This window comes from Leptonychotes weddellii, chromosome 3 (assembly GCF_054177405.1).
Source record: "Leptonychotes weddellii isolate Sample4059 chromosome 3, ASM5417740v2, whole genome shotgun sequence".
NCBI lineage: Eukaryota > Metazoa > Chordata > Mammalia > Carnivora > Phocidae > Leptonychotes > Leptonychotes weddellii.
Window position 1 is genome coordinate 128015415 of NC_138371.1, and position 17619 is coordinate 128033033.

Sequence of the window (17619 nt, forward strand, 5' to 3'; positions counted from 1 at the left end):
TAAATCCCACTTGGTCATGGTGAATAATCCTTTTAATGTACTGTTGGATCCTATTGGCTAGTATTTTGGTGAGAATTTTTGCATCCATGTTCATCAGGGATATTGGTTTGTATGTTGAATTCATTCTTTTTTTTTTTTTTTTGAAAAATAAAAATGTTTTTTATTTTTTTATTTTTTATTTCTTTTTTTTATTGTTGAATTCATTCTTAATAGCCATTTTATTTGCAAAGACTGCAAATTACTTGCCTACCTTCATTAATCCAACATCCAGAATGAAGTCCAGGCACTAACAAGGAGTGGGTCAGCTCTAAAAACTGATCTGGCATCTGGCTTCTGGTCCATCTGCAAGCGCCCTGCTCTACCCTCAGCAGTTAGAGAGCAGTGACCAATCCTCTATGGCTTTCGTAGGCCCCGTGGTACTTCGTATGATGTCCTCCCAGTACATCATCTATAAGTCTTACTGGACAAATAAATGGATATTTGATCTGGTCTGCCCTGAAAATCATTACATTTGACAGCCGGCTCATAGGATTCATGAAGTGGGACTGCTTTGAGTTCTTTTTATTGTGGAATGATATCTACTGAACTAACTTAGTAGGATTGGAATTCTTGGGTGATTACCAGTCATTTTGGTGAATCTGTGCTGAATGAAATTAGGGACCAGTGAGCCACAGGCTTTCACAGAGGAGGGCTAAAATGCAGCTTATTCTGTTTGCCATTGCAGGAACGGTAACTCCAGTTTTAAAATAAAGCTGAATTAGGAAAGCTACAAAATACCATAATAAAATTAGAGAGGGTCCGGAAAATAAATAAGCAGTCTTTCGTGTCTGTGTGTATAACTTTGTCACTGAAGCATACATAGATACATTTTCTATTTTTCTTTTCCATCTATTTTATACAAAGTATTTCTCAGAAGACTGGGATTTCTTCAAAAATTAAATAGGTAGATGTATATCTGCTGTTACTCAGCTGGAACAGCCAGGCAGTGATCCTTTTAAACTGTTTAGAGAGTGTCGGTCTCTGGTGAGATCCACTCTCCCTGCTTCTGGTAGGTGGTGTTCCTTGTGTAAACGCTTGAGGCAGGATCTGCACCAGGAAAATTCTGAAACTGTAACTCAGTCTAGTTTCTTTTCTTTTTAAGGAATTTTTAAAAAAAATTAAATGTCTCCTTCCCAACCAAATGGATGTTAACTCTGATAAAATTCTTTGCCAGACACTAACAGCATCTGTTGTGTCCTGTGGCCTGAGGTTATAAGATACCTTAAGGATTTAGGAGAAAAGAATTCTTCTTTCTGTCCTGCAGTTTCTGGTGTTGGTCATGAGAGAGTGATAATGTCTCAATTCTTCATTTGTAGATTACAGTCAACAGAGACAGCGGTGAAGACGTGAGCTCCCCCAAACACGGGAAGGAGGACCCAAAGAACATGCCCCATGTGGGCGGCAATACGTGGGCTGGCGGAACAGGTTGGTAGCACGGGCATCCTCCTGGGTCGAGCGTCCCGAGACTTCCCGAGCCTGCGGAAACCACACACCCCCCTGAGAAGGCTCAGGGACCACTTGCCTTCTCTGCCTCCCCCGTTAGTCAGCTGTTCTGTACTTTTGCCCTGCGTCCCGGCATGACGTCAAGACATGGAAAAACTGGCATTTGGAGTCCCACAGACTCTGCCACCCTGGGACCAAAGACAGTTCTGACACTCCCAGCATTTCCACATCAGGAAAAGGGGAAAATATTAGCTGCCTGACAAGGTTGTGGTGTGGATTACATGAACTTGTGATTATAAAGTGCTGAGCACACGACCTGGTCTGAAGAATGTGTTCGTTAAAAAAGTTAAGCCCTTCTTTTAAATTGGGATCACGCCAGGAATCTATCGTAAATTCTTTCTTGACCAGCCGACTTGGAAGAGAAATGGGCTTTGCCTTCCCCATCTGAGTATGTTGAGGATGCAGGGTTTTGAGATAAGAGAGTGGGCTGCAGTTTGAACTGATGGCTCTGGTCCATTCCTTCCTCTTGGCTGCCTGACAGGAGCATTGTTCCCATGACTGCTGTCTTCCTCTTTCCTGCGGCCGCTGGGGCACACACATCTGCTGGGCTGCAGGAATAGGGCCAGACTGTGTGGGCACTGTCTGATCGTATCTCGGCCATGAGCCGCTCTGGTACGGGCTCCGTGCTTCACCTTCCCCGAGGACGCTGTGTGCCTCTTGGCCTTGACAGCCTCGGGAGGAAATGGGTTTCTGTGCTGAGACAATGTGCTATCAAATAGGCCTGGAGACTTCTTGCCTATTCTGTTTATTCATCAAGCATCAGCTTTAAAGAAAGCATATTTTTAGAAATGTCCTTTGATCTTGAAATTAGTGTCAAACCAGCAAGATTTAATCCATATGGAATGCATTGTGGAACGAGTTGGCCAGATGTAGGTTTTTCCCAGCGGTGGACTACTCTGGAGCGGAGATTCTCACTTTTTATTCCATTTGAATCTACTAGCTCACCTCTGTCCAGACTGAAGACGATGTTTTTGTTTCCCTCGGCCTTTATTTTTCTATCGAATCTTTTTTACTTCAAATTCTTTTTATGTCTGTCATTCTCCCTCAGAATTCTCTATGTGGAACTTAGTCTGACCCAAGTCACTTGATCCCTCTTTCATCATCAGAGCACCTCCCTTGCGTGTTCTCCCATATCTTCGGAGCTGATTTAGGGTGTCCAGGATTAGCTTCAAGATTATGCCCTGAAGTCTAGAACCTCTGACCAGCATTTTCATTTAAGTAGTACAAATTAAGATTTTTTTTTTATTTATTCATTGAGACAGAGAGAGAGAGAGAGCACGAGCAGGGGGAGAGGGAGAGGGAGAAGCAGGCTCCCAGCTGAGTCAGCAGCCGGATGTGGGGCTCGATCCCAGGACTCTGGGATCATGACCTGAGCCAAAGGCAGACGCTTAACCATCTGAGCCACCCAGGCGCCCTAAGTAGTACAAATTAAAGGCTCTCAGAAGCAGAGGTCATGAAGAGCTCCCCGCTCATGCCCTCTTCACCCTGGTGCAACCTTCCCGAGGGTTCCTGTGACTCATGCTGAGCCTCGCTCATACCAGCCTCTGAACAGTTGTGGGTACTTTCCTCTTCACCAAGACTGATGTTACCTCAGCACCCAGGAAGTGTTCCACTTGAATCTGTGACCCACCCATGCCTAAGAAGAACTTCCTATAGGAAGGGAATCTGGTCACAGAAACAGCTTTTCTGCCTCTGGAGCTCATTGTCATTGTCCAGTTCCTGGTCCTCTTTGCCTCCAGGCTGTCCCTGAGTGAGAGCCAGGAATCACACATGTCTAAGAAGGAGTTTTCCACCCCCAATTTCTAAATAAGAGTGAAATCAGATGTGCTCAAATCGAAGGGTAAACATATGATCATTAATAGGTTGTTCTCGTGGTATTTCCCAAAAGGAAGTGACCTGCCTGGACCCTGGTAAGGGAAGCAGTGCATACTGAGTTTTACTTTTAGTTTATTACACCAATTAAGGCTCCAAGGGAGAAAAGATAAATGTAACATCATTTAACCAAAACCTAAAAGCTTTCAAAATTTCCACTTTATGCAACTTAGAAATGACCTCATTCTCATTCTGTGACCGGAAGTTGTCTAAATAATCATGGTAGTTCTTATTTTGCACCAGATACTGTTCTAAGCATCATAGCCTCATGACAGTGCCAAGAAGTAAATCATATTAGTATCTCCATTTTACAGCTGAGGAGACTGAGACACAGAGAAGTTCAGGAACTTCCTTCAAGGACACACACATAGTGTATGGGAGCAGGATGCAAACTCACGCAGTCCAGTTTAACTGTACGATGCTCTGCTATATAACACTAGTATACGATATGATATGATACGATACTTTCTCTCCGATGTTGAGTTCTCTTCTAAGTGCCCAAGTTATGTATGCATGAATGAAAGAAACTGATTGCTAGTATTTTAATCATTATAAAGAAGAGGTAATAAACTGGTAGCCTCGGGGCCAAATCTAGCCAATATATGTATTTTGGGGGTCAACACAGTATTTTAAAATAATTTGAATGTATTGAGATAAGGCAAGCTTTCTCTAGCTAGCCAAGGTCCTCACCTGGTCTTCCAGGCATTTAATTTATATTTACAACATAAACAGTTTACGCAGTATTGCACAGTGTACACTTATAAGCATGCAGACTTGGGTTTATATTGGAAAAACTGTTCTGAAACTGACAGTACCCAAAGCTGACTGTATCCTCTATCCTCTCTGTCTTTCTCTTATTTTAGGGAAAAATAAGGTAACATGTGAGGGACGAGGAGTGTTGCTCATTTAATTAACAAATATGTACCAAGTTATCCATGGAGTTCAAGCCACTCTTATAGGTACAAAGGTATAAAAATATATAAGATATAATCCCACCCATCATATGGTTGGTGAGAAAAGAAAAAAATAAATATTAAAGGGTAGTAAATAGTGGCCAGGAGTGATCCCTATGAGGTAGAGTTATCAGATGAGGTGTCCTGGGATTTGGACTGACCCTTGGAATATGGGTAAACTTTGGCGGATGGAGAAGAGAAAAGGCACCTAAACAGGGGGGTACCCTTTGTTTCCAGAAGAAGGTCATTTGAATATTTAATTACTAATTAGGTACAGTTAACATGCTTCACGGGATGGCTTTTAAGCCATGATCTGACTTTTGTCTTGCGGCCTGGATCAGACTTACCACCTGGATTTTCACGGTTTCCTTCCAGGAGGAAGAGACACCGCAGGTCTGGGCGGCAAAGGAGGTCCATACCGGCTGGACGCAGGCCATACTGTGTACCAGGTGTCGGAGGCTGAGAAGGACGCGGTTCCCGAGGAGGTGAAGAGAGCTGCCAGAGAGATGGGCCAGAAGGCCTTTCAGCAACGGTGAGTGGGTCACCACTCACCTGGCACAGCACAAACTGAGACCCATAGCGCCCACCTCCCCAGCAGAGACAGCCCAGGGAATATAAGGCCTCGTTCTCTGCTTGATGCAGTCAGTTCAATGCATTGATCACACGTGGCTGAGTAGAAAAAGGAACTGAGCCCATTAGAAGCGAAAACCAAAGAGACCGCTCTTAAGAGAAATTGAAGTTCAAATCACTCCGTCCACATCCATTCCTAGGCCCCAAAGGGAATTTAGAAAACTCTAGGCAGTGTTCCCTTCCTGCCCTCAGGAATCTTGTAGATGGGTGTGGGGACAGGACCCGTAAACACGCATACGCACACTCAGACTCACACACTCACACACACTCCTTAAGTGCTGCAGTCATGGTACGGAAGCCATGCCTCCTGCTGGTGTAGACAAGGATAAGTCAGTGAGGTAGGGCCTGAGCTCAGCCAGGGTTTGGATCTTCCAGGAGGGGAAACCTAAATGAGCAGGATGAGCACAGTGTCTGTGGCGGAGAGAGCCAGCTTGCCCATCCAGCAGAAAGGGTACCAGCTGGGTGGGTGGGGAGGGAGGTTGAATGTGGAGTCCCTGCCAGTGTGTGGAGGCCTTGAAATCCAGGCCAGCGAGCCTGTGGCTTTTAGATGATCCGGAACCCATCTGGGCCACTTTGATTGGAACCATCTAAAAAATAAGAATCCACATGATGCTTTCACTAGACATCCACATGTGTTCTTTAGCTAAAAGCCAAAAATACCAAAGGACCGGCAGTACCTCCTTTAGGAGTGAGGGAATTGGTAGTGATTTGGGAGGCAGCTTTACATTGTTGTGCTCAATGGAAGGGGCTGGGTGCCGTTAGAAAAAAGCACGCTTGTGTGTGTGTGTGTGTGTGTGTGTGTGAGTTATGAAGTTCCTCCCACGTAGAACATCTGGTATTACATTACACGCTGTGCTTACACATCCTGCAAGTAAACAGCACAGAACAATAGGGACAAGAATGCAGGCCCCTCCTGCCACACCCTCAGGAAAGCCTGTGAGCAGTAGGAGCCTCATGTCCCCAGCAGGTAAATAAGGCAAAAGTGTCCCTCCTAGCCATTCTGCTGACTTCCCAGGAGCCCTGGAACAATGTATTTATCCTCACTGTGACCAAATTGGCTTGCATGGAGATAGGTGACTTGCCTCTCTTCCTCCTCTCAAAGAAGTTAGGGGACAGATAACTATGTTAGAAATGAAAGCAGTTTCACCTTCTCCAAAAAAGGTGGGAGGAATGCTGTATGAAAGATCTTGTTAGGATTCAAAGACTGCTCAACCTTCCATATAAACAACGAAACATCCACTTAGGAAAAGAACCCAAACATGAGATACGCCTCATTCTCCCCTCCCCGACTACTGAGTTCCTAGGTTGCCATGCTCAGAGTGGTCTCAGTTTTTGCACAAGTGGACAAATAGCGTGCTTTGACACACATAGTTCGTGGGGAGGCAGAAAGACCTTTCAGAAGTGCTTGGGTACGAGTATGCAACCCCTTCTCTGATTTCCATAATAGGGGTAAGAGACCTGGTTCTGTTCACCACCACCGTGCAGGGGAAAGAAGTCAAGGAGCATTTGTGATAATAAGGCAACTAAATTTAGTGTCTGTGGGAGAGGAAAGGGAAGAAATGGGGAAGGGAGTAAGAAAACCATACACCTCTGCTAATTACTGCAGAGAAGAATCTAGTCCAAGTAAAAGAGAAGACCATAAGGTGGTTGAAAGACAGGAAATGAGCAAGAGTATGAAAAAAGAGGGGAAGAAATAAAAACACATGGAAATTCTGAGAAAATCAGGGCATAGCAAAACACAGCAAAGAGGGTGCTTTCTACTTTCATGTAGTAAATAACTCCTATTTGGTGAGTATCCAATTTAGTACTGCTGAAGATTCTCTTTAACTTTTTATTATGAAACTTTTTAAAGAGTTTATTTATAAGAGAGAGAGAGAGCAAGCAGGGGGAGCAGTAGAGGGAGAGGGAGAAGCAGACTCCCCGCTGAGCAGGGAGCCCAATGCGGGGCTTGATCCCAAGACCCTGAGATCATGACGTGAGCCGGAGGCAGATGCTTAATTGAGCCACCCAGGCGCCCTATTATGAAATTTTTCAAACATAAATAAAAAGAGGGAGAAGCAGAGAGAGAACCCTATGGACCTGTTCTCCCAGCTTCAAGAAGAAAAATTTGGCTCCACTCCCAGTCTCCATCCCTACGTTGTTTTGAAACTAATCCAAGATGTCCTATCTTTTCACTGTAAATATTTCAGAGTATATCTCTGAAAGATAAGAACCCTTTAAAAAATTAAAAAACATACAATTCAACTATCGTATCTTTAAAAAGTAATAATTCTTCACTATCATCAAATAGTTTGTTTTAAAGCTATTTTGCAACTCTCAGCATATGTAGAATGAGGTCAAGTCCCTCCATTTATGCTTTATAGTGTCCTCTACCTTTTCTCCACACTTCTTATCACTCTTTCCCACTGTATTATTATTTGTATGAAGAGTTGATTGCTTCTCCACTGACTTTTAGTCCCTTGAGGGCAGGGGATTTTGTTCTCTAATACATCCCAGCACCTATCCCAGAACCCAGTGCATGGCAAACACTCATACACACGTGTGGAATGAATAATGCACACATGAATACCAATGCTTTATTCAGAGTCTGGCTGATACTTAGTTCAGAAACTGGCTAAACCAGACTGGGTGGGGGGATGGGTGAAATGAGTGATGTGGATTAAGGAGGGCACTTGCTGTGATGAGCACCAGGTGATGTATGGAAGTGTTAAATCAATATATATTGTATACCCAGAACTAATATAACACTGTATGTTAACTAACTGGAATTAAAATAAAAACTTAAAAAAAAAAAAAGAAACTGGCTGAAACCAGAGTGACAGCCAGACCCATCCATCAGCCTGGAGGTCCCCCGTATTGCCTTAAAGAGCCTAATACTACTGGTAGGCTCTTGTCATCATCAAAATAGCCTCTAGTTAGCATTCATTTGTATCTGAATTCCAGTTCTGTACCTCTTTCTATACATCAAGAATTGGTTGATACTTTACACGTGAAACTAATATTACACTGTATATTAATTAACTGGAATTTAAATTAAAACTTTGAAAAAAAGGATTGATTCGGGAAGACTAACAGAGGTAGACAAGCATAAGACATGCAGAAAGCAGGACAGAAACATTAAACCAATAAAACATGAATGAGATTGATGGTGAGGTATTTTCCATGCCTAAAAGGGTGTTCGAGGGGCGCCTCGGTGGCTCAGTCGGTTAATCCGATGCCTTTAGCTCAGGTCATGATCCCAGGGTTCTGGGATCGAGCCCCGCATTGGGCTCCTTGCCCAGTGGGGAGCTGCTTCTCCCCTGCCTGCCATTCCCCCTGCTTGTGCTTGCTCTCTCTCTCTCTCGCTCGCTCTTGCTCTCTCTGTGTCAAATAAATAAAATCTTTAAAAGTAAATAAATAAATAAAAGGGCGTTCGAGGCAGGCGTCAGCTAATGGAGGGTATACCTACTAGCATTTGTAAAACGAATCAGTCTTACACAGTAGATCTCAGCTTAGGTTTGTTTTCCTCATAACTGGTCCAAAATTATAATATTTAAGCCTGACCTATAAGAAAAGTAAAATGAGAACCAAAATTCCCAGACTCTTACATAACAATAAATACACCCTTTAAAAGTATACTGTGCCAACAAAATGCAGTTAGTCCACATAGATTACTAGGATGTGAAGCAGCTGTGCCCTGCAGTTTTGATCAGGGTTAAAGCAGCAAAAAGACATATTTCCAGCTAGTCTTGTGGGCTTTGAGAGTATTAGCACCAGGAAGCTTATCTGATCCAAAGGCTAAAATTTCCTATTTTCTTTCCCCATTCCCTGCGTCAGTCTTCATCTTTCAGAATTTATCAGCTTTGAACACCTTGTAGGTGATCTTTCTGAAAGCTGACACAACCTGGAATATGGTTTCCAGATTTCTTCATAATTAAAACAGCATGTGGTGTGTTTTTGGGTGCAATACGATCGTGCCAGAAGTAGCCTTATAAATGGAGCTGATTCTGATCTCACTACAAAGACCAGTCTGCCCAAGGTGACCTACCAACTGCCTGATTCCTTTCTTGATGCGTGTGTGTGCCCGTGCGTGTATGTATTTTTCCTCCTGCTAAGGACAAGCTGTATCCACATTTTTTTTTCTAACCTCCCTTTGGAAAAGTACTAATCCCCCTTCTTTGGAAAAGAGCATATTAGCTTCCTGTGTATGAAGGGAGGAAGTAGCATATCCTGCAATATTCATGGTGCCCAGCTTCTGTCAGCCTTGATACTTGAGACATAACTTAATCTAATGAAAATTTATAGAGAGGTTTAGGAGATTGCCAAAACCAAACATACGAGGTATTGTTGGGAGGTCAAGTCCTGTGCACGTATTCCTAGCTGTTCTTCAGAACAGAGAGTAAATTAGATTTAGAAGGGCCCCTTGGCATGTCACCTTGGGAAACACCATGCAGCTATTGTTTACCTTTTGATAGTCAGTGTTTTCAAAGTGTTATCTAACAGTGTTTATTGAGTGCTACCATGTGCCAGGCATTGTGGTAGGTACTGGAGATTCAAAGAAAAAATAAAACTACTTCTTCTCCCAGAGGAATAGAAGAGAAAATATCCATGTAGTAAATCATATGTAGTAAATGTATGTTTCATTGAATTTTTGGTTTAATTTATACAAACACACGTGCATATGTGTTTTGTGTACTGGATCTCAGTGTAAAGCATATTTCCTTGTGTGGAAAATAAAGTTTGAAAAGCACTGTGATAGAGGGAAATAGACATTTCTAGCGAAAGCCATAATGTGCAGAGGTTTCATAGTAGATATCTACAGAAGATTCATGAATGGGAATGATCAGTTTTACTGGAGGGATCAAGCAAGACTTCAAGCGGAATCTTGACAGCTGAGTTGGTATTAGCCAACCCCTGCAGGTGGCAGGGCAGGAATTGCAGATCTGCCCCTGGCAGTGTGGGCCTAACGTTATGTGATTCTGACAAGCCTCCCAACATTCTGCCCTGTGTTGGCTGGATTCTCCCCGGCGCTTGGCCTGACATGGAGGAATAGAGACCATTCACTGTCATTCAGCATTTGGGGTTTCTGTTCCCAAGAAGATAAATCTGTATTTGAGATAAGAGTTTCAGCTATGGATCTGGGATCCATACCTCCCAACACCGCACACACCCATACATGCATGCGTGTGTGCGCACAGCAGTTTAGAAGACTGTGCTGTTATTGCTAGGCTCTGCTGATGTACATTCATTAGTGCCTATCTGAGGATGAGCGCCTTTACATTTATCGAAACTTACAGAAACACTTGATCAAGTTAGTATATTATGGATACAACCCTGTAAAACCCAAGAGAGCCTCACTCAGTGAATGAACCTTCTCCTTATGACTGGTTTAAGATACTGCATTTTAAATAATCCTGAGTCTTATTTTTATTTCAGTCATTCATTTCATTCCATTTTGAGCATCTATTAAGTGCCGGGTACCATGCTGGGCACTGTACACATAACAATGAGACTCAATCCTTCTCATAAAGGAGCCTAGTTGGGGAGACAGGCAGCCGATGGGCATAGCAGGGGGAGGAAATGCTCTGATAGTGAGAAGCACAACGTGCTCTGAGAGCAAAGAAGACAGACCTGGGATCAGTGTAGGCTTCCTCGAGGTGGTCCTCATTGATTTGACTCTTGAAGAGAAAGTGGGAGTTACAGGCAAAGAGGCAGAGAAGGGAAGTTCCTGGAGGGGGAGCAGCCCAGGCAGGAGCTCTGAGAGGTGGGGTTGTGCCGTGTTCAGGGGTCTCTAAGTACACTGGTGGGGCTGCAGTGGAAGCTAATGAGGAAGAACGATCAAAAGGAGCACTGCACTAGCAGGAAAGGACTTCGAAGCCACAATCATATGAAAACACAATCATCCTGTTAAAAGCACACAGCAACTTCAGAAAACTCTTGTATCCTACAAAGCAACACATTAAATTACATTCTTTGGGCCTGAGCTGTTAATGTTAGTCAACCAAATACCTGCCCTTGGTCTCTGAAAGCAGCCCACAGAACTCTTCTAGGAACCTGCCCCGTGAACTGACCAGCTGCCAACATCGTGACAGGTCTTTGGGATATGGCAACAGTTTGCTCTAGAGCTGACTCACGGGTTCATGAGGGCCAACTGTGCACCTTTCTTTCCAAGTCAGTGCTCGGTGATCTTACTGTTAGTAGCTTGGAATTGATCACGAGGGGACTATTTACACTGTAGAAATCAGCAAATACTATACATCAGGGCTTTTTGTTTGATTGGTTCAGTTTGTTTTGTTTGTTCTAGAAGGCTCCTTGTTCACCATGTACCAGCCCACCGCTAGACATCTTCTTCCTTTGAAACTCCTAGCTGGAGACATTACTTCTTGCCTTTTCTCCTCCAAGGCAACCTCAGTTACCAAGGACCTTGCTAGAGTTCTAGCAGCAGATGAATGGAAGTAAAAGACCACATGTACAGGATTTCAGCTATTATCTTTTCTACCCCTTCTGGTTTCAGGTTAAAGGAGATCCAAATGAGTGAGTATGATGCCGCAACGTATGAAAGGTTCTCAGGTGCTGTTCGACGGCAGGTGCACTCACTCCGAGTCATCCTGGATAATTTACAGGTAATCCTCCAACAGTGGACTAAGAAAATAATCTGGGCCCAAAGTTGGACCCATCCCAGAACTATTAGAGAAAGTTATCCAAACCCTATTAAGCCAGTCAGAAAATATTAATGCCAAAATGTTTGAGTAAGACTGTGGATCGCTCCATGGCCTTCTCAGGTGAGTTCCCCAAGGAAGAATATTTGACCCCACCTATCCTGTCCAGGAAGCAATAATTTGACCAGTAACCCTAGAAGACACTAGATTTCCTGATTTCCTCATATAAGATCTATGAGCATCCCACCTTAACTAGAAATTCACAGATAGAATTCTCTTCCTACAAATCATTTTACTGTCATGGACTATAGAGACAGAAGAGCATTTTGGGTCATCCAGACTGTGCATTCTCTGGGTCTCCTGGCGTCTCCTCCTATGTTCCCCCTGCCCCTGCTTTGCCTGCCATTTTTCAGTTTTAGACCGTGGTTGTCTCAGAAGCAGTTAATACTTCTCTTGCCCCTTAAAATGTGGATTAAGATGCTTCGGTATTTCCCAAACAAAGATCTGCTATTTGGAGAATTTGCTTAAAAAAAAAAAAAATCGATAGGCAAATTGTGTGAACAAAGTAACATGGAATGATTGGATTTTTTTCCAGTAAAGACACTCACTTTACTTTTTTCCAGTAAAGACACTCACTTTACCAGTGCTTATCACCCTGGGCATTGAGGGCAACTTCTGGGTGATCTCCAGGGCAAGGCAAAAGGTGAAAAAGAGCCAAAGTGGTTCACAGGAGATAAGGGTGATGAGAGGCAGTGCTCATGCTAAGACTGAAGAATGAGTGCTTTAGTCAGTCATTCATTTCTTAAGTTCTTGATGCACTCCAGACATTAGGGATAGAAAAATAAAATGCAGCCCCTGCCCTCAAAGAAGGAACTCAAAGACAAATAGGCAGATGACTTCTTAGATTCTATAGAGAAGTATGTGCACAATGCTACGGAATGAACGAAGAAGGGCTTCGTGGAGAATGTAATGCTTGAGTTCACACTTGAAAGATGCTGAGGACTTTCCAGATGGTTGAGGAGTCAGGGCGTTCCAGACATAGGACACAAGATGTACAAGTGCAGGTTGTTCAGTGGGACTGAGAAGAGCCTGTGTGTGGTAGGGGACGGTGGCAAAGGAGAAGGCCATCAAAACCACAGAGACCTTGGGGTGCCTGGGTGGCTCAGTCAGTTGAGCGTCCAGCTCTTGATTTCGGCTCAGGTCATGATCTCAGGGTCTTGAGATCCAGTCCCATACCAGGCTCCACACTCAACGGGGCATCTGCTTGAGATTCTCCCTCTCTCTTCTCTCTCTCTCTCAAATAAATAATAAATAAATCTTTTTTAAAAAAATCACAGAGACCAGATCACAATCTGGCCCTGGTTTCCATGATTACATGCAGACAACATTGAGTGTTACCCTGTGTACAAATAGGCCATTAGATTATTGGCAGTACCAGAGAGGAATGTGAGAACACATTTTTAATTGAAGGAATGAGAATCCTCATCTGGTATTAGTTCATGTCTTGATTGGTGTTCATTGGGCACCAGGCTTTAGTTACTTTTATAAACATCACCACATTTAATCCTCACATCAGCCCTTTAAGATAAATGATACTATGTTCACCAGATCAGCCAAAGGAAGAAAAGGTAGACCTACTACTGTGACTTCTTCAAGTAGGACACCCGTTAAGCCTGGGTTAGAGTTAAGGTTACCATTAAGGAATGACTTCTGCTAAAGCCCACAGTGATGCGACCAGTATCAGAAACAGTGTCCAGTTTTGCTTTCCATCCTCAAAGAGAGATGTGAAAGAAAACTGTGAAGGGCTCAAAGAAAAGAAACAAACACGATGGAAAACAAGAAATTGGCACCTATATAAAAACCATAAGGGGATCGGGGTTAATAACTTTCTAGATATCCTCAAATAGAGTAACTCATTATTTCAAGGACGTTTTCTCTTCTTCCCTGGAAATCTGAAAAAGAGAAACTAGGCTTAAATAATAGCAAGAAAGAGTTTTAAGATATAAGAAAGGGAATAAAAATGTTGTAATCCTTGGAGGAGAACCTAAAACGGATATAGAGCTACCATCTCTCCAAATATGCAAGCATTTTAATAATAGCAAGCATTTACTGAGCAATTGCCATGTGCCAGACATTCTACTAGATGCCTTACGTTATCAGCACCATTATCATGATCTCTTCCATCATCATCATTGTCATCAGCATCGTTTAGTGACTAATAGCACCAGCTCTGGAGCCAGACAGCCCGGGTTCTGTAAAATGCAATGACAGATAATAGGGCAGTTATGCAGATTGACTCAGATGATACATTCAAACCGTTTAAACAATGCCTAGCACGTAGCATTCTCTGCGGAAGAATTTTTTTTTTAATATTTTATTTATTTGACAGAGACACAAGCGAGAGAGGGAACACAAGCAGGGGGAGTGGGAGACGGAGAAGCAGGCCCCCTGCCAAGCAGGGAGCCCGATGTGCGGCTCGATCCCAGGACCCTGGGATCATGACCTGAGCCGAAGGCAGACTCTCAATGACTGAGCCACCCAGGCGCCCCTGCGGAAGAATTTGTTTCATCATTACTTCCCTAGTTTTTGCTAATATTCGTCAGCCTGGACTGCAAGCCAGACACCCAGTCACATAGTTTACATTCATTCATTGTGCTGGTGAATCCCTTATGATAACCAGTAAGAACTATTTTCTACATTTGATAGATAAGGAAGCCGAGGCATGTAACCCATCTTCACAGTCTTCTGAAATGTAGCTATTTTGTTCCCACTTTGTACTGAGGGAACTGAAGAGTAGAAAGATGATGTGACTTGGCCTGGGTCATGTGGCTAGTGAAGCGGGCATCTGAGCCTGAAGCTCAGGTCCCTGTTACCTATTAGGCGTCTGTTATCCGCTGCCAGCTCTACAATTCTATAAGAAGAATCATTCTCACATATACTCGTAAAGCATTTTGCATCATTATCCAGATGCCAACATAGCATTTTCAAGTGTTTCCCTCAAATCCGCAGAAGTGTTATTCTCAGGTGGGCCTTCTAGTCCTCCACGTAGACAGATAGTGCTAGTTAAAAACAGCTACTGGCCAAGGATAGACAGGGCCTCCAGTGGAATATGAGTCTTTAGATTGTAACCAAAACAAGAAGGCTTTGTTTGGTCCCCCTTTCGCCACCGTCTGCCAGTCCTGCGTGGCTCTGATTGACTAATAGCTCCCAGCTGTGTTGAGGTTGCTGTGTAATCCCAGTAACCATGGGTGTTTCCTTGGTGAACAGCAGAACGTCTGGCCAGGAACTAGCAAATCATCATTTGAGATGACTTCTCAAAGTACAGCTTCAAACCCACGCACTGATTCCAGGCGGCAGGGCTGAGATGTGAAGAAAGGGAATGTTGTTGTCACTCCTGTTAATATCTGCTTCAACACATGCGTCCGTTGCAACTCCTGGCCTTCCCAGTTAAGATAACCATCACCGGTGACCTTCCTTTGCTTCTTGACTGGATCCTATATGGGATATCGTAGGGTCCTGGTTATTGGACCTTTTATGAATCAATAGCAAAAATTTTCTTATTAGAATAGAGTGTCATAACTTCAATTATACTTGGTTCAGAATCTGAATGATTCCTGCATTCCCTGACAAAAGAAAATATCCGTTCCACAAAAAGCCACTGATTGTAATCATATCTTCTCTCCAGCATTTTGCTGATCTACAGTCAGTAATTTCATTCTCAGGCTAAACTAAATTAGCCTTTCTCTGATTGCTTTGGCTAGCATGATATCTCCATGAACCAATAATTATGTTCTTTTTTTTTTTCCTTGAGTAATTCGAAATGAGCTTAGGCTGAGATAAACAGTGTTTTTGAACATTGATGTGTGACGTGCTTGGGCACTGAGGGCACAGAGATTCATGGGATACTGTCCCTGTCCTCAAGAAGGCTATACATTTGAGGAGTGGGAAAGACGGGCACCCAAACAGATCATTTCAGTTGAGTATGGTAGGTGTCTAGGAAGACAGATGCATAGAATGCGGTGGAAGCCAGAGGAAAGGGATTCTAGGATAGATTTTTCAGGAAAGGATATACATGAGCTGGCTCTTGAAGGATACACGAGTATTCACCAGTTAAAGGAAAGTGAAACCAATGCCCCAGCAGAGAACATGGCATAGACAAAGGCATGACACTGTGCGGTCTCAGGGGTGAGCTGAGGGCTGATCTCCAGTGTGAGCAGTATTCCACTCAGCGTAAAATGCACACAAGGACTTGGGGCTAAGAGGCAGGTAGGTGCCCAGCAAGGAATTTAGACTTTATTCTGAGCACCCACTTTATTCATATGTAAAGAATGGAAAGCATTTCCCCATTCCTTTTATTTAATTTATAATAACTGTATTTCATCCAGTAGACATTTGTTGAGTATCTCTTTTGCCTAAGATTTCTTTCCTTCAAAGACTAACTTAGGAAAGAAGATACATGTGTAGTTGTAGTAGAAGACACAATATGGTAAATGCCACAGTGGTATTTTAAATCAAGTACCGTGTTATGTAGACAAATGTGTGAGCAGTTTCTAGGCTGTGCAGTTAGGGAAAACTCAGAGGAAGTGCCATTTGAGCTGGACCATGAAGGATGAGCATGGTTTCAATTGGTAACTCTTGCTAAGGATGGGGATGGAAGGATCGTCTTGACCAGAGCTTCTGCAGCCTGTGGAGAGAAGCCAGGTTTTTTTCATTGACCATGAGCTAATGTTTTTATAAAATAAAATAGAAATGAATTACTGAAAAAAAGATATAAAAATGAACATACAAGATACAAACCTGTATTATTTAATATTCGATTCAGAAAACAAAAAGCACTTTGTCATATTGCCATACCAGTTTTTAAATGCTTACTGTTCACTTCTGTAACTTATTTCATCATGGACCAGTAGCAGGTGTTTACTCACCAAAGGCAGTTTGCATAGCTCTGGTCTAGACAGAAGGAACCTGTGAGCAGAGGAAGAAGCCTTGAATACAAGGATGTTTGGAGAACAACAAACAGTCCAGAAGGACAAGAGTTCAGAGTTTGGGGATGAAGCTGGGGGCAGTGGGTAGTAGGAGAAAAAAAGAGGGGAAGGTGAACCCCCAAGGGCCTTGAACACCATGCTAACTGTATTCCATAATCAGTGAGGAGTGTGAACGTGACTGAGAAAGGGAGTCGTATAGTTGTATTTTCTTTAGGAGGCTTCATAACCATGGAGAGAGAAAGTATCAGATAAGAGAGAGGTGGGGAAACCCGGAAATCAAGTCATTAAAATTACTTTCGGTATCCAGGTAAGAAGTGATAAGAACCCGAGCCAGGGTAATGGAAGTGAAAATGGAAAGGATGAGACAGTTTGGAGGTAGGACGGGAAGACAGTGACTGATTGAATATGAAGTGAGGGGAATGGTGAGGTTTTCAAGCCCTAGAGAACAGCAATAGGGAAGCCAAGAGGAGGAGAGGCTTGTGGAGAAAGCAAATGTTTGGTTTGGATGTTACCATGTTTTGTCACTCCTGGGACACCTACATAAAAATGTCAAGCATGATATTTGAAGATTTTAAGAGGTGGCTCTGGAGTTCGGGGGCAAGGTTAGGACCGGATAGGTTGCATATCTGTAGACATACCTGTGTCTGCGTTCTTAAGGTCATCTGTGTAGAGCAACTGCCCAAGCCAAGAGAAAAGGTGTGTTGACTAAGGTGAGGGTACAGAGCAAAGGGAAAGGAAAGGTGGAAACAGCCACATCAAGGAACGTCTGCATTTTGGGGAGAACAGTAAAATGCCAGTTACTCTTTTTTTTTTTTAATTATGTTATGTTAATCACCATACATTACATCATTAGTTTTTGATGTAGTGTTCCATGATTCATTGTTTGCGTATAACACACAGTGCTCCATGCAGTACGTGCCCTCTTTAATACCCATCACCGGGCTAACCCATCCCCCCACTCCTCCCCTCTAGAACCCTCAGTTTGTTTCTCAGAGTCCA

General features: G+C 43.2%; 1 protein-coding gene across 1 annotated transcript in view; it reads left to right on the forward strand.

Annotated features, from left to right (window-relative positions):
* The window catches only part of VWA8 (von Willebrand factor A domain containing 8), a 305881-nt gene that overhangs the window by 258495 nt on the left and 29767 nt on the right, over nt 1–17619 (forward strand). The window contains exons 37-39 of the mRNA XM_081815509.1: nt 1356–1464; nt 4743–4899; nt 11491–11599. Of these exons, the coding sequence (XP_081671635.1) occupies nt 1356–1464; nt 4743–4899; nt 11491–11599 (375 nt within the window). The remainder of the gene's footprint in view (nt 1–1355; nt 1465–4742; nt 4900–11490; nt 11600–17619) is intronic.